The sequence below is a fragment of the Oryctolagus cuniculus genome, chromosome 19 (assembly GCF_051225735.1).
Source record: "Oryctolagus cuniculus isolate XC-2025 breed Fujian yellow rabbit chromosome 19, ASM5122573v1, whole genome shotgun sequence".
Lineage (NCBI taxonomy): Eukaryota > Metazoa > Chordata > Mammalia > Lagomorpha > Leporidae > Oryctolagus > Oryctolagus cuniculus.
This window is the reverse complement of record NC_142885.1, coordinates 65,906,241-65,933,252: the sequence shown is the minus strand read 5'-3', so window position 1 is coordinate 65,933,252 and position 27,012 is coordinate 65,906,241. Positions and strand designations below refer to the sequence as shown.

Genomic DNA, 27,012 nt, shown 5'->3' with positions numbered 1-27,012 from the left:
GCAGGGCTATAAGGCAGCAAAGTTTAACAAGATTCATAAGCTGCACCACTTGAACACACATAACTCACTTCAATGGATGGCGAGTACCCCGCCTGCAAGGGAAAAGGGAATTGAGTTAGATTACACTGGGAGACGTGATCGATAGGAAAAAGATCTAATGAAATGCAGATCTAAGGTAGAACCGGGTCCCTCTGACAAGAAACACACAATTAAAATCAGAAGTGGAGCGGTGCAGGGCAGGATCGGCCTGAGAACCCTGACGATGGCAGTGCGCAATTACTGCTGACACCGTCGTCATTGGCGGCGTGGTCTGAATGGACACACCTCCTGAAAAAACCAATTTCTCGTCTTGAGAGAGAATGACAAAACCCCCCTAGGCGACAGATACTAAAGGCAGGGGCTTGCCGGGCTGCAAAGCCGCATTGGCGAGGTGGCCACAGGCGCCATCCTGGGCACCGTGGGATGATCAGAGAGAGAACAGTGAGTGGCGGAGAACCTCACAGGCTGTAAAGTGATGAGAGATGAGCGTGGTCACGGAATCCTCTCTGCTGATTAGGTCCACGTTGCAGGGAGCTCGGCCGTGGGCCGCAGGACGTGATGCCAGGAGAGGTGATGGGAAAGTGGATTGAGAGCCTGATTTAAAGTCAGAAACGAAAAGGAGGGATATAACATCTGTGATGGTTTATCGCAAAGGGCAACCTTTGAGATAAAGGTGTTTGACCTTGGATTACCCGGACGAAGGTGCCGGTTTTCTGTAGGTTTTTGGCCCCTGTGAACTCCGATTCGTCTCAGAGATGGGTCAGAGTTAGGGATCTGACAGTCTTCCCCCACACTGTCCCGCCTCCCTCCCCCTCGAGCAGAGTCCATTACAATTCAGAAAGGGATTTTTAGTCACCCGCGCAGCTGAACCCCTTGGCAACCCAGTTCTCACAATTTGGATGTGATAGCATTCATAAAGAGTGTCCACAGGGCCGGCGCCGTGGCTCGCTAGGCTAATCCTCCGCCTTCCGGCGCCGGCACACCGGGTTCTAGTCCCGGTCAGGGCGCCGGATTCTGTCCCGGTTGGTTGCCCCTCTTCCAGGCCAGCTCTCTGCTGTGGCCTGGGAATGCAGTGGAGGATGGCCCAAGTGCTTGGGCCCTGCACCCCATGGGAGACCAGGAGAAGCACCTGGCTCCTGCCATCGGATCAGCGTGGTGCGCTGGCTGCGGCAGCCATTGGAGGGTGAACCAACGGCAAAGGAAGACCTTTCTCTCTGTCTCTCTCACTGTCCACTCTGCCTGTCAAAAAAAAAAAAAAAATGTCCACAGCCCACATTAACTGTGCCCCAGCACGAGTTTGTTGCATTTTGTTTGGATTTGGGTTGGGCCCGGGGTGACTGTTGCAGATATCTGGGGGACAGAGCGTGGCCGTGTGGGAACGCTACGCCGGCGGCCCAAAGAGCACAGCGTGGGCTTCCACGGGGCCCCCTTCCACCTGTGCCCTTAAGCACTGCAAATATTCTAGTGTGTTCTTGACCCTCCCGTGTGCCCACTCCCACCCGCAGGCCAGCCCTGGGCTCCTTACAGACGATGACCTTTGGCGCTGTGATGTTCTGTATAATTTACACATCTGCCCAACTCACAGGCTGTGCACTTCAGTGAACTGGAACAGGAGAATCCAGATTTCAGTCCCCGAGCGAAGGATTTTCAGCCTGGAAATGTTCCACCTCAAAGACTTTATCTTGCACATCTGCTTACCTCCGCCTCCCCTCTCGGCTCAAATCTCCGCGCTCCTCTCGCCTCCCTGCAACTGTCTTGGCAGATTTTGACTCCATCCCTGCCCACATTTGGCCTCGATTTTTATCCACGTCCTTCTGTGCCCCACAGAAAGTGTGGAGCTCATTGCTGATGGAGCCCGTGAGGGTTTCTGATCTTCCAATAGGATCGATGCTCGCTTTTGTGTTAACAGCTGCCTTCTGAACCAGTCTGATCTCTCTCTGTTGCGTGGACGTCTGTCAAGGATTGCACTCCCAAAGCAGGGGGCCGGCAGGGTGGTCCTTGGACAAGAATTCCCCAGGCCATGGGAGGAGGATGCGATTCACCTATGTAGCTCTGGTTATTTTTCATAGGTAAAGGTTCAGGCTTTGAGGCAACCCTTGCCTGCTGAGTTAACACTGACTGCATCACAGAAAGAAAAATGGCAAGCTCCATTTAGGGCAGCATGGATAATGGTGTCCATGTGTTCATGGTGAAAATGATGATGATGTGTAAGGGAGACCCTTGTGTTGCTTGGTTCTGGGGAAAAAAGGTCAAGCCAAAGTCGGTTACAAAATCGTTTGTGTGTCTTAGCATTGAACCAGCTCAGCAGACTGCTTCAGTCTGGGGCCAGAGAGTAACAGTTCTTAACTCTGCGGTGCATAAGGTCCCTGGTTGGGTTGCATCTACCCACTTCTGCTATCGTGGGACAAAGGTAGCCGTAGACTGTGCATAGATGAGTGCACAGACGTGAGTTCTAGTGAAACTGTAAGGGCACTTAAAATTAAATTTTATAAAACTTTCATGGGTTACAAGGCAATTGTCTGTTTTCCAACCGTGAAAAAATGTGAAAGCTCTTCTTAGCCATGGGATGCCATGAACCACTGGCCCTACTTGGCTTAGAAACAAGTCCAGGTAAAATAAACAAAGCCGCCACTTTCAGTCCTGGTGAGTTTTTGGTGTTTGTTTTTTAAAGAATGACACTGAGCAGTTACTGTATGAATAGTACCCTAGCTCGATGACACTCAGTTGTGCGATGTTGTTCATCAAGGAAAAGCCAAAGAGACGACCACATGTATTACCGTGTAGCAGCTGGTGCCCTTAATTCATCCTTTACTGTGAAGGAGATACGCTTTCTCTGCAAATGTCAACAGGGAACAGAAAGATGCAAAACATCTGAACTCAGTGTTAAATAAGTGATGTTACCGTCCAGAGTACAAAAAATATTAGCAAATAGCAAGCATGTCTGCATTTGGAGTCCAAAGGAATGGCCTACGTTGGGTCTTAGGTGATTCGGAATTCACCAGATGAGACGCTGGAGAAAGACTGGGTGAGTGCGGAGGATGTCGGTAGAGTCCCAAGGTCTTTCTCTTACTTGATCTTTAGGATCCATTGAAAAACATTTTTACAAAGAAAAGACACATGCTTGATCTTCACCCAGCACCTACTGACGAGAGTTTCTGAGCCAAGTTGTTTCCTTTGGAAACAGCTGAGATCAGAGGGTGCCTTCCTGAGAAGACGTGTCCAAAAAAGCCATGAAAATATCCCAGAAGGCACTCTGGGTGCTGGAACATATCCTTTGAATGGTAGGCAGCCATTGAAAGCTCCGTTTAAAAATACAGTCTTAAACAAAAGCAGACAAGTGAGAATGGTGGTGCGTTAGCACCTCCGTCGTCACTCACAGCAAACAGGAGCCTTCCGTAAGGGCCAAGAATAATCTGGAGGATCTTCTAGAAGCTCATGGAAAATAATTTTGTTTGATTTTGGCTGTCTGAAATACCTTTGTATGCGGGTTAAGCCCTGGAACCTGACAGAAGGAAGACTGTATCAGCAACTTCTTAATAATCCCCAGACTCAGGTCTGGATTGGTGAACCGGTGCCCAGCATGCAAAGGACTGCAAACTAATATGTTTCTGGGTTTTGTCTTCATCTTTTCCTAGGAAAGAAAATTCCAGGGACTTCAAGTAAGGGGTGATGTGATTTTTTAAAATGGTTTAGCTCCGTGACCGTTCAATCATAAACCATTTCCTTGTAAAGATCGTTGACTTCCTACGTTGAGTATTCTTCAAAATTTATAGCTCACTCTCGTTTGCCCAACTGATTAAGTTGTATAAATAGAGACAAAGTGCCCGAATATTTAATACACTCTATGTTAATTTTGTGGGTACTCATTCTCCAAATGGAAAACAAAGCTGTCCCATTTTCTTTTGAGAACAGAGAGCTGAAGAACTCACTCACAAATGGAAAAATTCTACTTCGATTAAGTACTTTGATGACAGTTAATGCATTTCTAGAACTTCCATGGAACTGTTACAACCCATTACAGTCAAAATATTGGTTTATGAAAAATTAATAAAGCCGGTGGAAATGGAACTCCGCATCTGCATTAGCTATTTACATCCAAAGAATCTGCCAGAATTAATTATGCCGTATGCTACATTCTAATGAGTTTTTCATTAAACTCTACACCATTATGGAAGCTAAACAAGGATTATTCAAAGAATAATGCTAACGGCTGTTATTTTTTTGAGAGATTAAATTAGTTAATGGGTTATACATTTAAATCTGACGCAAAGGTTAATCGGTATCCACTTATCATTGTATTTAAGCCCAGTATCATTTTGAAGCATAAACACACCAACACCACTGATAAAAAGTACCTCTGGAAGGAAAGGAATCTGAGTGCGTGTTAAGAGTGTGTGTTTGATGTGTGCGTGTGGTACTGTAAATACTGAAACTCTCAGTATTATTTTACTGTTGTTTTCGAAAATAATTTTTACCAGCCAGACCTATCTGTTTGCTATCAACTCAGAGTGACTGTGTGAGGAAGTGTGTGTGTGTGTGTGTGTGTGTGTGTGTGTTGTGGGAGGCATAGTTGAACTTTATCCCGTAACTCTTAGGTTCAAAGTATATTTTCTACTTTGACCGGTGGAAAAGAGTGGGGTCAGGGTTTTAAACCTCATTTGGGAAGGCAAGTCAGGATGGACATCTACCTTCCCTGCACAAATATATCCAACCCCTCCAAAAATAGACTTCTACTTTAGCATGTGAAATAGGAAGAGGGAATAGGACGGCCTCTCTACATGCTTTTCAGAATCTGTTAGCATCATGGAGGTTCTCATTGATCGGAGAACGTGAAGGAGGCCTGTGGCAGGTGCACCGAGGCGGTGTTGGTCCCTATCAGGGTTTTTATTAAGCAGTAGGGAAATCGCAACACACTGGAGAAACCAGCCACCCAGGTTCCCAGAATACCTCCTGTGCTCCTCATGACCTGTCTTAGCCACACAGGGCGGAGTTACACAGCATCCCCAGGAGTGGTGCCTCCAAGTCCGAAAGCCCTGGGCTTCAAGAGCCATCGGAGTGCCAGCGTCTGGGTAGTGTTTAGGCTCAAATGGGTGGGGTCTCGGCTCAGGGAGAACAGAGCCTCCAGGCCTGGTCAGCGCAGGGCTGTCTGGGAGGTTCCAGTGCTGTGGGTCAACCCGGAGCTTTCGCTTGGCCACACTTAGGAGAATGTGTTTAGAGAGTCCCCTGGGCCTCTGCTATGTGGTTTATATACACTTTTTGACAGTCAGTGTAGGGTCGATAAGGTCTCAAGGAAGGCGTGTGCAGGCCATGGCTCATTCTTCTCAAGTCCATGCAAGCCTCCTGTAGTCAGTTTACCTCTTGCTTATTTTTGTTAATATTATGGTGAAGTTTAAATTTCTGCTGCTTACAAAGCTTTTGTGGTAATTTTCAGAGTCTTGGAAACCCCATTAGTTTCAGCAAAAAACCACAGTTGTTTGTTGTCGTTCTAAGCAGGGATTGCAGACTGAAGTGTTCTTGGAAGCAGGTTGTTAGATAAATAAATGCAGCCATTGGATGGGATGTGTCTCACAGAGTAAGACTGGAGCCTTCTCCCCGTCTCCCAGAGTGGCCCTGCCAGACAGCAGTATGGGCCCTGATCCCGCGTAAGAAGCCAAGCACATCTTCTCACTTAGGCCTTTCAAAGCTAAGCATTTGCAATGGATTCCTAGTATTCAAATATTTGCCATCCATTCTCTTCCATTTGGTTTTATGCTAGTGGTCAAAGCAGTTGGCAGCTATTAACTTAAAGGAAGAAAGGAATAAAAGAAGTTCCCAAGTGTTATAGTTTTAGATCCCCAATCATGTCATTATTACCATTTCCATGATTGTTATTTTTATTACTGAGGTCACATACTGTTTATCCACTGCATACCAACCACGTCAAGTTGTATTCTAATCCTTACAGTCACATTTGATAAAGTAGGTATTTTCATCCCCATTTTACAGATGGAGAAAGTGAGGTTCAGAGCTGTCCCATGACATGGCCAAGGTCACATATCTAAGCAGTCCCCAAAGCCAGAAAATAAACAAAGTTTAAAAGTTTCCAAATCCTATGTATTTTCAGCTACACCATAGAATTCCGAGAGTTCACAGTTTCTTCTGTCTGTATTTCCTTCCTCTGTGCCTTATTGCAATCCTGTAAGTAGGATTTTCTTATCTACAGAAGATAGGCTTTGCCCATGGGTTTCAGTGGTTGGATTTAAAACCCTATCGCAGAGTCTTCGATGTGAGCCTGTGGTTCTAGTTAACATCTTTAGCCTGGAAGGGTCAGGTGTTCACAGCCCAGGAAGGCTCCGTGATTCTTAGAATGGCGGCTGTGTGGAGTTGGCACAGCACCCAGTGTCACCATTAATAAGCAGGTGCAGCTTCCTGAGAGGTTCTGAGCTGTACAGTCACACAGAACTGCCTCAGGTGTCACATTTTTCTCATCTCTGTTTTCTTTCTGAGCTTTAATTGGCCTTTGCATTTGGTTAAGAAAAAAAAGAACCACATAGAACAGAAGTGGGAGTGTTACGGCTGAAATGGCAGTGGAGAAAGGAGAGCCTCCGTTGTTTGTCTCACATGGAAGAAGAATTTCCAAGCCGACGCATTAGAGAGAAAACATTTAAAAGTATTGAAAAGCAAGACTTATTTAAGTCAGAAACCTCCTGGCAGGGTGGCCGGGAGGAGGCTCGGAGAGAGGGAAAACACAGGGAGCTGGTGGTACTGGGGTTTGTAAGCACAAGTTTAGGGAGGGAGAAACTAACCAGCTTGACATTCAGTTACAAGGCAGGGGACAAAGCCTTCCAAAGACCTGATTGCTGTCTTGTGGCCCTGTCTGGCTTGCTCATGATAAAACAAAAGAGCCTTCAGAAGGTGTGGTGCCTAGTTGGTTTCACAGTAAGCTGGGAGCTCAGAAGCCTGGACTCCCCACTCCACTAAGATTGGAAGCTCCTGAGGTGTGGGGCAGGCACCTTGAATCTTGCTAAAGGTAACTTTTGGGGAAAGCAACCATTTTGCACCCTCAGTCTCCACTGGGACCACCCTACTGTCTGACCCCTCACAGGAGCATGCCTGGCACACATCTACAGCCCAGTGCCACCTTGATGGCTCCTCTTATTAAAATGTAGCTGTCCTTGAGGTCGTTGAGGGTCCCACATTGGACTGTTAGGAGCAGGAGCTAGAAACTTACTAGAGCATCTCAGGCTGGCCTCCTGTCTCACTAGGTCAGAATCTGCATTTCACAGGGTCTCCAGGTAATTCAGGTTGTAGCCAGGTTTGAGAAGCTAGGTCCTGGGACTACCTTTCTATGTATATTCACACTCATCAACTTAAAGGTCAAACATGTTAGGTGATAAATTTTACTTCCATTGTTTTTCTCATGAGTACATTGCTAGCCCTCCCTCCACATAGCTTACAGGGCAATTTTTCCCCTACTGCTTTGTTGTTTTGAGCAACAATGAATTCAAAAGAAACTTTGGATGGACATTTCTCTATGTCTAAAAATTTTAACAAAAATGAAATAAAATTATTTTTAGGCAGTATCAATACATTTCTACCTTGAAAAATAGTTAACATCTGGGAAGCCTAGTGGGTGATGGTTTCTCTGAAGGGTTGCTTCAGACAACAAAGGGACGTTAGAACTTTGGCCTGCAACCTATTTATGGACACTGGAACTTGAGTTTCATAGAATTTCCATTAGTCACCAAATGCTATGCCCTCAATTCTTTTTCCCACCGTTTGAAAATGTAGAAACCATCTTTAGCTCACAGACCATTAAATAAGATAGATGGTGGACTGGCTTTGGCCAAAAGGCTGTAGCTTGCCAACACCCAATTTTGAAAAGTATCCTTAAAACCATGGTTCCAGGGGTCTGGTTGGTTTGATCTGCATTGCGTATCGAAAAATCTGTATGACCCTGGGCAAGACCCTAAAGCTCTCCCTAGTTCTCCATTCTCATCTCCTAAGTGGGTATAATAATAGTGCCTGTCGTACACTGTTGTGAAGAGTAGGTAAGAATCCGAGTTACAGAGTGAGCTGGTTTCTTAGCAGTTCTCCGGTATTCAGTAAGTTGTTAGGTTGATGATAATACCACGTTAATTTCATATATTCTGTCAATTTCACTATTACAGAGCCATTAAAGATGTTAAGTAATAACCAGAGAGAAACTTGTACAGATAGTTTTGTACTATTCCTACAACTAATCTGTAGTCTGAAATCATTTCAAAATAACACTAGAAAAGAGAAAAACAAGAAGCGATGTATTTATTTCCAAATAATATGGAAATCAAAATTTGTACAAATGAATTGGAGTGAAAGATTATGTACACTATAGACAGATTTGCTTCAGGGCCCTTTAAATATGGAAATCTCTGGTACAATTAAAACATTTGATTTATAAGAATTAAATATACATACATTTCTTTGCAACATCTGTGCCTAAATGGAAATATCTCTGTACTTAAACCTCTACCGAAAGCCTTCAGAGAAGCTCATATTTCAGACTGGCATAAAGGCATTAAGTGTGAACTGTGGAAATATTCTTACAAGGATTAGCTCCGTGCTGGTGTGAGGGTCAAAAACGTGTAACCGTGAGAGCATCTAACACCCACCAGGGGCTTTGGCTACATCTGTCAATCAGAAGCAGGAGCTGCCATTGGCAAAGGCCTCATGGCAGCCTCCCAAGACCCGGCCTCTACAGAAGTCTGGGGCACACGAGACCCTTTGTTCCAGGCCCTCGCGGATGGTACTTGCTTGATCCTCAGAGCAGAGTTTGTTTTGCAGGAAGCTGGTTAGTGTGCTTGGACTGCCGTTGTACGGCACTACAGGTAGGAGTCACTTGACACGAACTCATCTTCTCACACTTCTTGGGGAGTGAGGTTTGCGATTAAGGTGCCGGTAGGTTGATTTCTTCTGAGGCTTCTCTCCTTAGCTTATAGTGGCTGTCTTCTCTCCTTGTCTCTCTGCGGTCTCTCCTGTGTGTGCCTCTGTCCAGTCTCTCATTCTTAGAAGACCACCCCATAAGGTGGATTAGGGCTCATGGGTTGGACATCAGTTTAACTTCACTGTCTCCTTAAAGACTGTCTCCAAAGGAAGGCACACTCCGAGGCACTGGGGATTGGGTCTTGTGAATTTTGGGGCGTGATTCCGTCCACAGCAGTGGGGCAGGAAGGGTGTCTGTGCTCTGGATGAGACCCCAGGGTGTCCTCTCCAGGACTGTGCAGTGGGTGACTTTGTGCACCTTCTTCACCAATCTCTAGAGAGCTCCATGGAGGAGTTAGGGTGAGTTACTCTTTCAGCTTAAAATGTGACACAGCCAGGACAAAATCTGTCAGTGCACAAGATGGCAAAGCAAAAATATATACATGCTACTTTTTTTTTCTTTGATCAACAGAAGTACTCAGAACAGATGTATCTGGCCATCTTTGTCCTAAATCCATGGAGATAACCTGAGGCCTTTGTTTCTCCAGGGGGCATCTGGCGCTCTAATTGGAGCACAGAAGAGTGGGGTCTGCACTGTGGAGCATCCTTTCCTGGTGATTCTTAAGTCTCAGTCATTTGAGACCTCAGTTTAAGGAAGGAAAGAGCTCATGGCCCTGAGATGTGGGATCTCGAGGTGTGCTCCATCCAGGACACGGGAGCGTGTTGGGCACCCAAGTTCTCAGGTTCCACCCTGGACCTGCTACGTGGGCAGCAGTCCGTGCTGAGCAAGTCCCTAGGGGATTTGGATGAAGCAAGTGATAGTGAGAGGACCCTGGCCTGGCCTCTGCCTCCTTCACACCTGTTCCTGCTGAGAAGAAGTCTAGAGGTTTCTGTGGGTTTCCCCGTCAGCAAGGGGTCCACTTTTCACCAGCCCACAGCTTGGTCTTTCAAGTAGGATAGTTTTGTTGTGGGTGAGAAGGCTGCAGAGAAAGACCTTGGTTCTTTGTCTCCATTCAGGCAAGGCAAAGAGAAAAATCAAGGTTTACTTAAATCAGACACCTCCTCCTATCAGGGGAAGCTCCAAGAGAGGAAGACCCCTGAACGTGAGGGTCTACATATTTTAAGCATACCTGTGGGGGTTAAAAAAAAAAAAAAGAAAAACAGCAGCAGCTAACAGTCATTTAGAAGGTGAGGACAAAAGCCATCAAGAATGTAAGGTTGCCACAAAACACACCAAACACTGGAGTTAGGGGAAAGGTTTTATTGTCAGATGGGGGGAGCCCGATGGGTCGGGGTGGGGGGCGGGGTAGGGCAAGAGGGTAAGAGAGAGGAAGAGAGCCTAAGAGAGAGAGGCGAGTTCGGGAACTTTGCCTGCGGGCTGGCAGGGAAGTAGGAGCAGCAAATCCCATTAGGGTGGGGGTGGAGCTGACACCCTTGGTTGGGCCATGTGGCCACGTGGCTTCCAGCAATGTTACCCAAGGGCCAGAGCCCAAGATGGCATCACAGATAAGACCCTGCCATTTTACGAACAAAGAGGCCAATTTATCATCTTACCTGTCCTGTCTAGCTGGCTCATGATGAGACAGAAAACCACGAGAAGGGTAAGACTGAGACTTGGGTTTTCGAAGGAAACTGGGAACTCGGAAGGGTGGAATCAGCATCCCTTGCTGTTCTCCTGATGAATTGAGAAGCTCTGAGGTGAGGAGGGGTGGGTGGGCACTGTGATCTTGCTAAAGATAACTCCTGGGGGAAGCCAGCAATTTGTACCTTCTTAAGACGGACTCCCCTGCCTTCATTTACCACCTGGACTAACCTAAGTCCCTGTTGACCTGACTCCTCACAGTTTTCCTGCTTTTGTTTTAACTTTTATCTATTTATTTTTTAAAGATTCATTTATTTACTTGAAAGAGTAACAGAGAGAGAAGGAGAGGCAGAGAGAGCGAGCGAGAAAGGTCTTCCATCCGCTGGTGCACTCCCCAAATGGCCACAACGGCTGGAGCTGCACCAGTCTGAAGCCAGGATCTTCTTCTGGGTCTCCCTCACAGGTGCAGGGGCCCAAGGACTTGGGCCATCTTCCACTGCTTTCCCAGGCCACAGCAGAGAGCTGGATCAGTAGTGGAGCAGCCGGGACTTGAACCTGCACCCACTGGGATGTTGGCACTGCAGGCAGCAACTTTACCTGCTACGCCACAGCACCAGCCCCTGTCCTAACTTTTAAAAACTGCTGGTGTCGCAGCTTACTTGGCCAATCCTCTGCCTGCAGCGCCGGCATCCCAGTTCTAGTCCTGGTAGCCAGTTCTAGTCCTGGTTGCTCCTCTTCTAGTCCAGCTCTCTGCTGTGGCCCAGGAAGGCAGTGGAGGATGGCCCAAGTGCTTGGGCCCTGCACCTGCATGGGAGACCAGGAAGAAGCACCTGGTCCCTGGCTTCAGATGGGCGCAGTGCTGGCTGTAGTGGCCATTTGGGGAGTGAACCAGTGGAAGGAAGACCTTTCTCTCTCTCTCTAACTCTGCCTGTCAAAAAACAAACAAACAAAAAAAAAAAAAAAAAAAAAAAACTTCTGCAACAGTGGAAGAATGACAAAGCTGTTGATAATGTGAGGGTTTAGGAACCCAAATTGGTTTTCATGTAGAATGTGCATCTGATTGATGACCAGGTTTTTAGGGGAAAACAAAGTTGTTTTATGCCTCTTTTTTCTTTCTTCATGTACAGAAGGGCTAATGCTGACAACATTTCTTATTAGGGAGGATCAGATGCAGTATAAATATTGGCAAATATTGTAAACAACTTTTTCTCCTTTGTATACATAATATATTCCTGGCATTGAAAATTAGTACTACTGAATTTTTCAGTTTTGACAGCAATCAATAGAAATAAGAAATGAATCTTTTGCCATATTCATAATAGTTACATCTACTAAAAATTATTCCAAAGTAAGTTTTGCAATTTATCTCAGCAAACAGTGTAACAAATCATGTAGACTAAGGTTTGCATTAAAATTCAGAATCGTTCCTTTGTTCACATTTCTTATGTCAATACAGTGAAACTTCACAAAGTCCATGGAAAATGAAATGAAAGGTTAATTTATTTTGATGCAAAATTTTTTTGAAATCCATGCAGTTTTTATAATGTGCATTTTGGAGACCCTCGTTGTGGGGAGCAACTCGGACTAGACTGTAACTCGAATTAAGACTTATTCTATGCATCTGCTTTCCCACAATATGGCGCTGAGAAGGGAGTAACAACTTCTATGCAGCTGCCTCTCGCCAACTTGAGTGATGACCTGCAGGAGCTGATCCTGCTCCTGATTGGAGGAGAGCAGCATACTCGGCGTGTGGGTAGCAGAGTTGGGATTGGTGGAAGAGGACTATAAAGGAGGAGAGAGACAACATGCACCAGGAACATCTATCTGAAGGAACACCTGAGCAGCCCCCGAGAGAGCTGGCCGGCGGTGTGCCGCTCCCCCGCGGAAGTGGGGAAAGTGGCAGGGGGAACCGCCCTTCCACGGAGGTGGAAGGGTCGGTAGCCAACCCGGGAAGAACCAGCAGCAAACCTGGGGAGGGCCGAGCAGACAAAAGAACAGCGCAGGGTCCTGTGTCGTTCCTCCGCGAAGAGGGGGAGCGACACTCGTATGCCTGAATTTTCCACAGGCATTTTGAAGTACCCTTGTGTTTGTCACTGAGCATGTAACAGCTCAAGAGACAGTGAGGAGTCAGGTGGGTTAATAGGCAGTCAGGTTGGTCCCAGTGGACATTTAGGGTGCAAAATGCTTGCTTTCCCCAAAAATTACCTTTGGCAAAGTCAGAAGTGCCTGACCCATTTCTTAGGAATTTCCCAGTTTACCATGAGAATAAGAATAGCAAGGGAGTGGTGGCTGCAAGCTCCTGAGCTCCCATTTACTGTGCAACAAGCCAGGTATCCCCCACTTCCTATGGGTCTCTTGCTTTATCAGGAGCAAGCCAGACTGGGTAAAGGATTACAAATCCCGTCTCTGTCCCCTGCTTATACTGATTGGCAGTTTCTTCCCCAAAATTGTGCTGAAAAACCCCAGTAGCACCAACCCCTTCAGGTTTTGCCTCTCTTGCAGCCCCCAGTCCAGGAGGGTTCTTCCTGGAGTTCTCTGACTTAAATAAGTAAATCTTGCTTTTAAATACATCTTGCTTTTCTCTTTGCCTTGTCTGCTTTGAAATTCTTCTTCCATGTGAGACCGAGAACCGAGGTAATCTCTTCTCCTCCGCCATTTCACCCGTAACAGTCCTTTTACAAAGCACGTGGAGTTCAGCAGATGTGCTCAGAGCCCAGTGTGGTGCCTGGTGCATCGTAGACATCAGTCAATACTTACCAATACACTCAAGGCTGCGTGTCTTCATAGCTGAGCATTGAAGACGGAAGGACTGCGAACGGTCTCTAGAGTCACTCAGCCACTGGATTGTTGGGTTTTACTTAGTCCTCTCTCCATTGTCAGCAAAGTCTACCAGCTGAGTGTCACCAGGAAAGCCGCTCTGTTCCCGGTAGGAGAGGTACACACAAACCTGAATGCAGAGAACCATACAGAGCAGGTGCCCATGAATTCCTGCTAAATCTTAGCATACGTCACAAGGTTCTGTTGTGTGTCTTTTTTTGTTTTTTCTTTTAGCATTTCTCTAGAGATAAAATCATCCTTCTCTGAATTCCCCAGCTCATCTGAATCTTAGGGCTAATGTGATGGATCTGTCACTCCCAGTTGCCATGCAGTTGGGATGTTCCTTTGACTTTTGTTTTGTTTTTGAATGCAGAAAATACAGGAACTGGCCTCATTGTTCGCCACTGGGCTGGCTTGAGGCTGTACCCATTTAATACAGCTCAAATGGCACAGGTAGACATTAGGCAAATGGCCTTTCTTTTCTCCTTGCCTGTCCTCCATTCTACTTTGATTTCTTGAAACTGCAACCTGGCTGCCTATCAGAAACCCTTTGGCTTCTCCTTGCAGCTGCTTCCTGCCTCTTAGCATAGGGGACTGGACCCGCGGGGATAGGAGAATGAGTCAGACATGGTTCCTGCCTTGGTAGCTTCGGTGGGGGAAGATAATTGTTACATGGATCATTACAACCCAATCTAGACAAGCAGAGGTAGGAGACTGAACCTGGCCAGGTAGAGGCAAATAGATGAGTTGGTGGAGGCGGAGGCGTTGAGTCCAGAAGGGAGTTATCTGGGGTGAGGGGAGGGGCTGCCTGGGAGGAGAAATGGCCTGTGCAGAGGTGTGGGGGCGCGAGGCTGCACCATTGCTCCAGCCGCTTTGACTCCAGTTTCCTCACCTGCGGATTGGCAGCAGAGTAGCAAAGTTTAGATGCTTTCTCCTCCCTGTCTCCAATAGGAAACACCCCTTCTAGACTTCTCCATGCCCTCAGGAGCTGGGAATGATCCCGTGTGCTGAGGATGTCTGCAGGGGGAGCAGCCAGTGTTTGGACCCTGTGTCTAAGACGCTGACCCTGGGGGATTCCAAATCCCACTTGAGAGTGGCTGTGTAGACATCTTGCCAGAATTTGGGATGCAGGGGGATTGTGGTACAGAAGGAGTGTTATGACAGGCTTTGGAAAGGACTCTGATTATCTAAGATTGATCTCTGTGACATGGAGCCCAGTAGCTGCCAGTTACTGGTACAGGAAATAAATGACAAGGCTATCTGGGTTTCATGTTAGACTGCTATTCATGTTAGACTGCTATTCAACTGCTATTCAACAGAGAGAGCAAACAAGAGAATATCTTAGACATAGCTTGCAAATATATCTGGACTGTAGATGTACAAATTCCTGGCTATAAACATTAGGCACAAAAAGGCACCCTCAAGAAAATTTGATTGGAAAAGCACTGTTTTAGCAAAGAAAATAGAAACGGAGAGTTAATCTTTAAAACCATATTATGATTCAGTCCTATTCATTCATCTCTCTGAGGGCCAGATATTTTGCTCAGTGCTGGGGATCAAAAGATAAATATGATTAGGCTCTACCCGAGGGGATTCTGTAGCTTATGAGACCAAGATGTAAATAGAAAACTGTGATACAGCACATAGAGAATGTACCAGGGAGATGTAAAACGATAAGAGCGTAGAAGAGGGAGTACTTAATCCACTGCTGTGGGCTCAGAAGAGGGTAGGTCACCTTTCGATGGGACAAAACCATACGCAATTTGAGGATGAACCCCATGACCTTGCCAGCATTCAACCCTATTGTATATAAAAAGTCAGGTTTTTGTTTTTGTTTTTGTTTTAAGATTTCTTTATTTACTTGAAAGTCCGAGTTACACAGAGAGAGGAGTGGCAGAGAGAGAGAGACAGAGGTCTTCTATCCACTGGTTCACTCCCCAGTTGACCGCAACGGCCGGAGCTGTGCCAATCCGAAGCCAGGAGCCAGGATCTTCTTCTGGGTCTCCCTCACAGGTGCAGGGGGCCCAAGTCCTTGGGCCATCTTGTACTGCTTTCCCAGGCCTTCATAGAGAGTGGGATAGGAAGAGGAGCAGCCAGGTCTCGAACTGGTGTCCATATGGGATGCTGGCACTGCAGCTGGTGGCTTTACCTGCTGCGCCACAGCGCAGGCCCCAAAAGGTCAGTTTCATAGTCTTTCACCTAACAATGGAGCAGGAGTGCCATAGAGGTTTCCTGTCCTCCGCTAACTCAAATCACATAGCAGTGTTAACACATGGCTGTGTTGAGAATGGTTCTGAGAACTGCAAGCCGATAGGAAGGCGGACTGTTGAAGATGGTTGATGATGTCTGCACTGGCTAAGGAGTGAGTAGGTGTGGGTATACGCTGAGCCTTGTTTCTGTCCTTCAACTATAAGGAGTGGAGTAAGCAAGTTACAGAAGTCTAAGAAATACAGGAAATCCCACGGTTGTTAAAACAAATGGCTTCTGGTGGATGGTCTGCTTTGAGGTCTAGAAGAGGACAGACGCTGCGGTGCCGGGGCCTCGGTGGAAGGCTGTGTTGATGCTGTTTTAGAAAATGCTTTGAATGACCTTGCAAGCACTCTTCATATTGCTATTTCTACTTTATTATCTATTTGACTTTTTTAAACAAACACTTTGCCCAAAAAGAATGCATGGAGGTGACGGTGGTGTTTTTCTCTGCCGCTTTGTTTTCGTTGAGTTCAAAGCTTGCTTTTAAGAAAAGGTCACAAAGCACTAACGGAGCAGACTGTAAGTACTTTGCAAATTAAATTGGAGACTGTTTTTTTAGGTAAAGCAAAAACCATGTCCTGTGACTACATAGATTTTATTTTACAAAGGTCAAAATCTTTGCATAAAAATCATTTTTCTACTAAGAGAGCATTCAGAGAAGGGCTTTTGGTCCAGTTTCTCAGAACCCACAGTGTACAGAAAATTAAGGCAGCTTCATTCTGCCGTGCCAGGGTTTAGCTTTCTAGACAGATTCCGTGTTACGTCCCAGTGGAATTCTATAAATTGCATTGAGGATCTTGAACCTTGACCCGAGGGTCCTAACCTTGACCCAAGGGTCCTAACCTTGACCCGAGGGTCCTAACCATGCAGTACTGAGGCATCCTCCAGGATGTGCTGTTGCTACAATCAGATTGCTTTTGAAAACCCAGCACCCCCAGAAACCGCATGGTTGAGGAGAGTCCTCAAAATCCACCTGCCAGGGGCCTGCTCTAGAAGATTCTGATTGGGCAGCCGTCCGTCTACCCTATAGAAACATCAGTTTCTCTCTAAGGTTGCCAGGGATGCGTGGAATCACACAGATGACCTTGCAGACTCAATCACAGGTACTTACTGACCCAGAGGTATCGCAGGGGCTGCTGGATGTCTTCTCTCACGGGTAGCTTGCCTCCCTTAGGTTGATGTGAGACCCCAACCCCCTTTCTCTGCAGATTGGTTTGTTTGCTCTTTCGTCCTGTTACTACTATGCCGCTTACCCACTAAAACTGGAAGTACACACCGAGGAGAAAGCAGGCCACATGGAGGCTCATTTTTAGGTGCCATCATCAACAGTTTTTAAATGAAGTAGATAAAGAATGATCAGTTTAGCAAAGGTTGGACATGACCAAGGCCCTTCCAGACCCTTAATATGTTTGATTCCAAGAGCAGGTCAGTTAATCTCGCCCTTAGATCCAAGGGCTGTTTGGAAGGGACAGGGGGATGTGGGGATGACCCTTCTCCAGCGATAAGCATAGGATCCCAGAGGAAAAGTAAAAAGGACGGGTGCCCATTCCTTTGAGTTATTTCTCCCTGTGAAGGATCAAGTGGAATTGTCAGAACTGGTGACAGGGCAAGGGTGAGATGGCTTAGGAATCTTAATGAAAGCTCTGTTGTTGTTCCTGGCAAGGAGGTGCACCACTTAGCAAGGAGGCGCAGGGATGGAGGGTAGGAGTGAATTAAGAAGAGGCTTCTCAGTGCTTGCCCTGGGATCCGCCTGATCTGTCCCATAGCAGATCGGGGCACAGGGAAGGAGAGAACCTTGCGAAGGGAGCCCGGTTTACCCTCACTTAAAGACATTGGAAGCTCTCCCTCTCTAAGTGACAGAACTTCACTCGATCTGCAAGTTAGAATTCTGCTTTTCTTGATCTTGTGCGGAGGGGAGGGGACGCGAGGTGGGAGGGGTTTGGGGATACAAACGGATTGGCCTGAACAATCCCCTAGGGCAAGTGTGCAAGGAGGTAGGAAAGGTGGCTGTCCCTGGGCGTGCACCTGTCAGGCAGGCTTCCTTCTGTGCGCTTGTTTTCCTGTTGTGGATTATGACAGGGAGATTCAAAATCAAACGGGGGCTGGTGACCTTTCCCAGCCGGGGAAGTCAACAGAAACCACAGGAAGGCACTTCCCTCTTCAGTAATGGGCTTAAGATGCCTCGAAAGTCTCCTTCCCTCTTTGCAAAGTCTTTGAGTTGGAGCTCTGCAGCCACAGTGGCATAGAATTGAGACCCTGATGATCCCTGGCCCTGGCCATCCTTGGAGTGGGTGGTTGTTCAAAACATGGCATAGATTGAGATGTCTCAGGACGGCACTGCTCTTCCCTGCCGGAAAATTCCATCTTGCAAGGATAAGCCCAGTGCCCTTTGCTTTAAATCAGGCAGAGGCAAGTCGCCGCTGCAGTGCGGCCGTGGCCTGCAGCTTGGTTTCACAGCCTTTCCAGCTGGGCGGCAGAGAGCTGTGGGGACAAAGTTGGAAATGCAGGATCCCAGGATCATCCCGTCCAGTGTCCACAGTGGGTCAGGGGTGGGCCACGGGGGACGGCAAAAGGTACAGGGCTTTCTTTCCTGCCTTATTCCTGTTCTTCCTCTGATACGATGATTCAAAGAGTCTGAAGCTTAGGGGGAAGAAAGGTCTTTGCCAAACTCAGCCGTGCATACGTGTCCTGGTTATCAAGCGGCCACTGCCCGCCAGCCCCACCCAAGGTCACGTCTGCAGCCCATTTGGGAGGTAGGTATATCGGTCCTGGTTTTCCACGTAGGAACGCTGAGGCACAAAGAGGTCCAGGGACTTACCCAGGTCACACAGCAAAGTGGTGTTTGAGTCGGGCTTACCGGCAGTTCTTGCCGCCATTTCTGATGTTCCCTTTGGAGTAGGCCATGGTGCTTCGGATCCTGGTCTGAGACTGGGTTCTGGGGCAGCCAGAAGCCACCACTTAACAGCCAGGGGAGAAGTGGTGCCGTGTGACTGATGGAGCGCAGGGTGGGTGTCCATGGATTCCCTCTGGCTAAGTCAAGAGGCTTCCTTGGGTGTCCCTGTCCGGGCTCTGGGATGCAGGTGTGTTTCCATTTCTCTGCCTTTCTCGTTTGGTTTTCTGTGGTTGCTCTCAGGTGTAGCGTGCCTGTTCCCAAACCAGATACCATCTCTCTCTCTCTCTCTCGTAGGCACCGTGCTGTTGTGCCAGGCAAACCAGGAGGGATCCTCCATGTACAGTGCCCCCAGTTCACTTGTATATACTTCCGCAAGTAAGCCCACTGCCGTGGCTCGTGTTGTTTTATGCCCTCCGTCTGCGTCCAGTCACCTTCCCTGCCATGTGCGTCCTCGTCCCCTCCGTCCCGCTCCTGTGTGCCTCTCCACCTGATGGAGTTGATGTCATAAGCATGTGTGTGTTCTCCTGTGGCTGTGGCATTTGGATCCCTCTGCTCATTGCCCTCTACATCCCAGACATCCCAGCCCTTCCTTGTTGGCCAGGTGGGGGTCCGAGGGATGGGATGTGGGCATTGGGTTGTGGGGAGGGGGAGGGGTGAATGGGATTCTCTGGCGTTGGCTGCCTTCTGTTCACAGCTTTGCAAATAACGCCGTCTACGTAAAACCTACAGGCCATCCTAATGGCACCCTAGCCTAGCAAAAGGTGCTTATCAGTTTTAAGCATAAATACGTCCTGGTGGGAAGTACGGCTTGCCCATAGCTCATGCTCTGTTCTTTGTGGAAGGATTGCACTGCGGAGAGAGAGGAGAGCGAAAAATGTGGTTTCTCCTCCATTTAATTGGAGCGAAAACAACAATACAAAGTTGCCTTTTGAAAATAAGGCTGCTTTGATACGTGGCAATACTCATAGAGTTGAGGGAGGAGACAGCCGTAGATACGGACGAGAGGAAGAACCAGAGTCCTGTGCCCGGGGTGTGTGCTTCAGCCCCTCCCCAGTTTCCAGAACAGGCTGAAAAGTTAAATCTCCATCTGACTCCGCGGAGGGCTCCCAGATGGTTTGCCCCACCTCAGAGAGCCTCCCAACCAGCGCCGAGATCTGATCAACCACGTGTGTACCGTCCATGAAACTGGCACAGCTGCAAAGTGAGTCGTCATCAGGTCCAGGCTCAGAAGTGAGTCTGGGGGCCCTGAGCGGGGGTGAGTGGGCTGCGTCTGAGATGGGCAGGAGGAAGAAGGAGCAGGCCCCAGAGGTCCCAGGCTGCAGAGTGTCCATGGGGTGAGAGACAGGGGCGAGGCCTCACGCTCGGGCCCGAACCACGCATTCAGTTCTCACAGCGCAAGCCTTCTCGCTTGTGTTGTGAGTAGCCGCAGGAACCATGGCCGTGACGTCCGGGGCAGACCTGCAGGTCCCTGAAGTCTGCAGGAGGTGGGGGCCGTCGGATTGCTCCTGAGCAGAGTATAAGCCTGTGATATAAATGAAATGCGTGGTGTATTTGTCTTCGGTGCCCCTGGGAAGCCAGAATCTAACCATACCGGCAAGAAGGGTCCCGGTTGGGCTGCTGGGTATGTGTGTGTACCTGGGACTGTCACACGTGTCCACAGGCTACGCCTATTCGCTCCGTTCAAAGCCAGCACCAGGTAGGTATTAAGATGCTTGCTTTTCAGCGAGGTGGCTTAGAGTGCTGAGTAGAGTGAGTCGCCCAGGGTCTCACTGCCAGGGTGTGGTTCATGTGTTTCTTGACCTTGGGGAAATGACCCAAACTTCAGCTGCTTTTGGGCGTCCATTTGACTCCAAATCCCATACTTATGTTGGGTACCTGCTCTTCCTCTTTCTCCATATATGGAATTTTCTGGAAGAGAGTGGTGGTTAAGAACATCACTGTTGTTTCTCTAACATTGCTCTATAGATCTGTCCGCGATGAGATCTTCTGTTCCTGTGCTGTCCAGCACAGTGTGGGGGGACGGAGACATCGGATGATTACTCTCTTTTAATTAATGCAGCATCAGTTAGCCACATGGAGCTCCTGGGCACCCTGTTGGACAAATACGGCTTTGTACAACTGTGACGTATTTATATGAGGAGATTTCAGAGTTCATGGAAACTGCACTTGGAAATAGGGCTATTTCATTTGTAGATATGGTTTTGAAATCCATGCATATTTTTCATAATATACATTTTTTATATATTATGGAAAATTTTATACTGAAACTTTTTTTGTACCAAATAAACTCATACTTTGAAATTTTAAAAAGGATTTACTTATTTATTTGAAAGAGCTAAAGGGAGAGGAGGAGAAAGAGAATGGGAGCTTCCACCTGCTGGTTCACTCCCCAAGTGTCTGTAACGGCCAGACTGAACCAGTCTGATGCCAGGAGCCAGGAACTCCATCCAGGTCTCCCACATGGTTGGAGGGGGGCCCAAGTGTTGGTAGCCTCATCTGCTGCCTTCCCAGGTGCATTTGCAGGAGCTGGGTCAGAAGTGGAGCAGCCAGCACCGGAGACGACATGCGGGTGTCACAGGTGGCAGCGTATCCCATTGCGACACAATGCCCGCCCCATTCATACTTTTGATTCCACTTTGTTCTTTCATACTTGAGTTTTCTTTATAGAAGTGAACAAATTAACTCTGAAACGTGCTGCTTTGAAGTGGCAGAGCTATTCTAAAGACCTCAGGGGACAGCTTGTGTCTTGCCTATGAGACGTGGGGATGTTGTACCAGTTCTCCATGCTGGAGTAGCTGAAGCATGCAGAAACTGTAGATGGTCTGGTGCAGAGATCAGCAAACTAGAGAGACAGACGGTGTCCTCTTTGGTTAGGCCTGTGCACTAGTGGTGACGTATAGATAGTCCAAGGACTGTAAAGACAAACACAACAGAAATCAAGAATAATGTTGGATGGAGACACTTTTCAAAATCTAAAACATTAACAAATTGACTCTTTACAGCCTGTGCCAATCTGGGATATAAGAGTTCATTGTGTTCAAGATCCAAGGTAACCACATCCCTTCACTGTCTCTAATTATGCTGTTTGTTCTCAGTTAAAGGTAGAAATTCATAATTACAGAAACTGAATGGACATCCAGTATTCTTCCTTTTAAAATGACAGCATCAGTCAGGTTGCCCAAGTATGTTCCATCTTGTTATTTTCATTTTTTTAAAGATTTATTTATGTGTTTGAGAGGTAGAGTTACAGTGAGAGGGAGAGACAGAGATAAAGGTCTTCCGTCCGCTGGTTCACTCCCCAAATGGCCGCAATGGCCGAAGCTGCGCCAATCCAAAGCCAGGAGCCAGGAGCTTCTTCTGGGTCTCCCACGCAGGTGCAGAGGCCCAAGGACTTAGGCCATCTTCTACTGCTTTCCCAGGCCATGGCAGAGAGCTGGAAGGGAAGAGGAGCAGCCAGGACTAGAGCCGGCGCCCATATGGGATGCCGGCGCCACAGGCGGAGGATTAACCTCCTGTGCCACAGCACCAGCCCCTGTTACTTTAGTTTATGAACATACCATGTGCCATACATGAAAATATGTGAATGACATGATATTCGGTTTAGTTCTCTTAAATGTGCTCTCCCTCACTGAATACTTAGGTTCATAGCCTTGCCCTTGTATATAACAGTTTTTTTTTTAAAAATTAATAGCTAAAAATATTAATAGTATAGATGGAGAGAGAGATTCCCTAAGACTCCATTAAACTAAGTAGTTTCTTATGGTAAGAAACTGAAGTGGTGGCATGCAGCTGGTAGGCTCGGTCACTATCTGTCGTGGGAAGCAGTGTTGAGCCCTGTCCCTCTCCACTTGAGTGGCCACAGTTCTTTGATATAACTCCATCCTATGGTTGTGCAGTGATGCTGAAAGTACAGGTTGTCTGTTTATTGCCTCTCCTTTCGGTGTGTTGGTCCAGCCTGTTTTCAGGTAGCTGACTTCTTTGCAATATCCGTTTGCATTTTCTCTTACAGTTTAAGGTCCACATTCTGGTACATTGTCACACTCCATTTCCTTAAGCAATTTAACCAGCACGTAAAGCGTCATTCTTGTACACCCACCCCCCCACACACACACGCATGTGCACACACAGGTTCATGCATGCTTCCCTCTGCCCCTTCTCCTGATGTATGAAGGCTGAGTCACGTGTCTTGTCTTGGGGAATCGGTAGGCGCAGTCTTTCTTTGTCTAAGCGTCCAGTCATCTTCCCCAAAGCAGAGACTCTCTCCTCAAAGTCGTCTTGGATGCTCTCGATTCTTCGCTTGGAAATGTGTGTGCTGCTCGTTTCTGTCTAACAGTTGTGCTTCTGAAGAAAGATGTGTGTAAATAAATGTTTTTGTAAATCAGATCCTACATGTCTGATGAATTCCAAGGTTATGCTGTTTTTGTTGCCTTTTTTTTCCTATAGATATTTAACAGGCCATGGATTTTTTTTTTAGACTTAAATTGCCCCTCTTCCTAGCCATGTAGCTAGTAATCTGTAAATAACAACCTTAAATGCAGTAGGGAAAATGGTTTTTAAAGGAACCCTGCTGGATAAATCTGTAATGAAAATAATTCCTACTGAAGTTGCATAGTTTTAAGATGCATTTTTGCATAATGGCTTTTTTCACCCTTGAGTCATCCTCTCCTATGACCAAGGGCCCATGAACACATCAAGAGGAATATTTCTCTCATGACTTCGTATCAGTACAACATAATTTCATAGATTATCCCATCTCACCTCAGTTTGTCTCACTCATATCCAGACTTTCTGCTGGTTTCATGCCCTAGTTCCAGATGTGCCATGGGACATCAAATATTCTCTTGCATGTCCCAATACATCTGTCTGGTTCAGAGGATAAAATAGAACTCCTTTCTACCCGACTTCAGGGAAGTCAGCAAAATACCTGCAAAAATATTACTATTAATATTTTTGATAATTTATTTATTTGAAAGAGTTACAGAGAGGTAGAGATGGAGAGAGGTCTTCCATCTGCTGGTTCACTCCCCAAATGGCTGCAGTGGCCAGAGCTGAGCCAGTCCAGAGCCAGGAGCCGGGAGCTTCTTCAGGTCTCTCACGTGGGTGCAGGGGCCCAAGGACTTGGGCCATCCTCTGCTGCCTCCCAGGCACGTTAGCAGGGAGGTGGATCAGAAGTGGAGCAGCCAGGACTGGAACCAGCACCCATATGTGATGCCAGCACTACGGGCCGGGGCTTCAACCCACTGTGCCACAGCGTCAGCCCCAACTATTAATATTTTTTAAGAAGTTTTGAATCCCAAACATTGTGACCCTTTGAAAGGGAGGTTTGGTAAGTGTAGGGCCCAGCCGATGGCCCACTAGAAAGTGGTGCATAGCCCCAGCCTATCGGCCACCCCATTCCCAGGTCAGCTCATCTTGTCCAGGGGAAAGTTGCTAACTGTGATACCATCAGAGCCGTTTGCACACAGTGGACAACTAACATCAGGTAGGACGGGAAAGAACATACCATACCTCCTCCAGACGATGGGCTCATGACTTCCGCTGTTTCTGATTCCGATTAGCAAAGAGAGCGTCACTCCTCTTAACTGCGTGAGAAGCAGGTATTTCCAGAAGCAGATAAAATGTCTGCTTTATTTTGTGTTTGTCACTGTTTCATGAATAGATTTTAAATGACAAAAGTGGCATGTGCCCTTTGTACGCAGTTAAGCACAGAAACACACACAGTTAGAATAATGCAGTTGAGCCGGCGCCGTGGCTCAATAGGCTAATCCTCCACCTTGCGGCGCCGGCACACCGGGTTCTAGTCCCGGTCGGGGCGCCGGATTCTGTCCCGGTTGCCCCTCTTCCAGGCCAGCTCTCTGCTATGGCCAGGGAGTGCAGTGGAGGATGGCCCAGGTGCTTGGGCCCTGCACCCCATGGGAGACCAGGAAAAGCACCTGGATCCTGGCTCCTGCCATCGGATCAGCGCGGTGCGCCGGCTGCAGCGGCGGCCATTGGAGGGTGAACCAACGGCAAAAGGAAGACCTTTCTCTCTCTGTCTCTCTCTCTCACTGTCCACTCTGCCTGTCAAAAATAAAAATAAAAAAAAAATAAAAAAAAAAAAGAATAATGCAGTTGAAATATACCCACTTGATCCAGTAGCTGGTAAACTTAAAGGATCTGTGTGAACTCCAGCTAAGCATCTTTGCACACTTTGTCCTTGGAAGTTCAAAGCAGGACATACATACGTGCAATGGGGGAGGTGTGCTAGTAGTTAGATATTGTGCAAAGGAGAGTATACCTAAAGAGATGTGCACAAGACGCATTTTCGTCATGTGCAGTTTACGTGATAACACAGTGTGACACCTCCCATTCAGCCCTTTTGATATTTGTATGGTGTTCCATGAAGTAGATGGTTTGTTTGATAATTTTTAAAATGTATTTGCTTATTTATTAGAAAGGCAGAGTGACAGTGGGAGAGAGAGAACAGAGTGTGTGTGTGCATGCATGCCTGCATGTGATCTTCTATCCACTGGTTCTTCCCCCAAGTGCCCACATCAGCTGGAGCTGGGCCAGGCTAAAGCCGGGAGCCAGGAACTTCATGCTAGTCTCCCCTGTGGGTGGCAGGAACTCAAGTGTTTGAGCTGCCATCTGCTGCCTTCCCAGATACGTTAGCAGGAGGCTGAATCAGAAGCGGCACAGCCAGGATTCAAACCAGGCATCCCTGGTACGGGGAATGGGCATCCCACGCCGTGGCCTGACATCTGTTTGGTCCTGTTTATCCGCTCTTTATCCTCACTCGAGAGACTTCATTTCTGTGCCCTCCAGGAAGGCAGGCGTGGGCATCTCCATGCTGTGTATGCTTGCATTCTACTCCTTCCTTCCCAAACACGGGCCTGCTGGTTCCCCACCAGCGTTCTTGCCGGCACCGACACGGCTTTGCGCTCTTCAATTCTGCAAATTCCATGGGTTAAAAAAATAACATCTCGGTCTGTTCTCACTGGCACTGCCTTTCTCATAGTTCTCAGTGTTTTCTTTCCCATAGTTGATGGCCATTCATGAACTTCCAATACTCATCTTCCTATCTTTTTTTTTTTTTTTTGACAGGCAGAGTGGACAGTGAGAGAGAGAGAGACAGAGAGAAAGGTCTTCCTTTGCCGTTGGTTCACCCTCCAATGGCCGCCGCGGCCAGCGCGCTGCGGCCGGCGCACCGTGCTGATCCGATGGCAGGAGCCAGGAGCCAGGTGCTTTTCCTGGTCTCCCATGGGGTGCAGGGCCCAAGCACCTGGGCCATCCTCCACTGCACTCCCGGGCCATAGCAGAGAGCTGGCCTGGAAGAGGGGCAACCGGGACAGAATCCGGCGCCCTGACCGGGACTAGAACCTGGTGTTGCTGGTGCCGCCAAGTAGAGGATTAGCCTAGTGAGCCGCGGCGCTGGCCCATCTTCCTATCTTTTGAGTGTTTCTCATATTAGGGTTACTTCCCATGTGAGAGACACTGGCTCAGTAAGAAAAATAATCTCTGGGTAGCAGAGATGTGGCACACATGTTTCCTATTCTGATTTGTCTCCATCCTGCTACCCATTTTTAATTACAGAGGCCAGTGTGTCTACGTTTTCTTTTGTTGCCAGCTTTACTTATCACTTCGGGTGACAGGAGTCCCTGTGGGGAACACGTTCTCTTGAGTGTTATATTGTTCTACTTGGGCATCCACAGCAGAATACCACTGGGTGACATCTACACCAGACGTTGATTTTCCCACAGTTCCAGAGGCTGGATGTGGAGGTCAGGGTACCAGCATGGCTGGGTTGTGGTGAGGGCTCTCCTCCTGCTGCGCAGGTCACTTTCTCCTTGTATCTTCCTGCAACAGAGAGTGAGTGAGAGTTCAAGTACTGGTTTCTCCTTCTGGTAGGACACAAAGCCCATCAAGAGGCTCTACCCTCGTGATGTCCTGTAAACCTAATCACCCACCCCCACACACATACATACAAACACACACATACACATATGCACACATACACACATGCGAACATATACATACGCACACATATAAACATACATACACACATAAACATGCATACACACATATACATATAAACATACACATACATACACGTATACATAAACATACACACATATATAAACATACAGACATACACATACACACACATACACATACACACACGTGCGCGCACACACACAGCCCCACACCCCAGGTCCCCATCACATTGGGGGTTAGAGCTTCAGCATGTGAATTGGAGGGAGAGGCACACAATTCAGTCCACAGCCAGGTCTCGGTGCGGGAGTGACGGTTTGATTCGTCAAGGGCCAGGAAAGCTTTTCCCAGCAAAGATTTGTGCAAGCATCCTGGTGCCTCTCCGTGCCGATGAGCGTAGTTTCAGTTGCATGGAAGTCACAGCGGAGCATAAAGGCACATCAGGGCAAATCCTAAGGGTAACGGGAGATGAACGTTCATGCCCCTTGAAATTCTCACCCTTGGTCCATCCGCTTCCAAG

At 47.6% G+C, this 27,012-nt stretch overlaps 1 protein-coding gene across 50 annotated transcripts in view; it reads left to right on the top strand.

Annotated features, from left to right (window-relative positions):
- The window catches only part of RBFOX1 (RNA binding fox-1 homolog 1), a 1,595,659-nt gene that overhangs the window by 1,488,111 nt on the left and 80,536 nt on the right, over window positions 1-27,012 (top strand). For all 50 annotated transcript variants that reach the window (XR_016225946.1, XR_016225944.1, XR_016225945.1 and 47 more), the window contains one exon: window positions 18,816-18,896. Coding sequence is in view for 45 of the 50 variants with exons in the window: in XM_070063963.2 (XP_069920064.1) it covers window positions 18,816-18,896 (81 nt within the window). In the remaining 5 variants the exon portion in view is untranslated. The remainder of the gene's footprint in view (window positions 1-18,815; window positions 18,897-27,012) is intronic.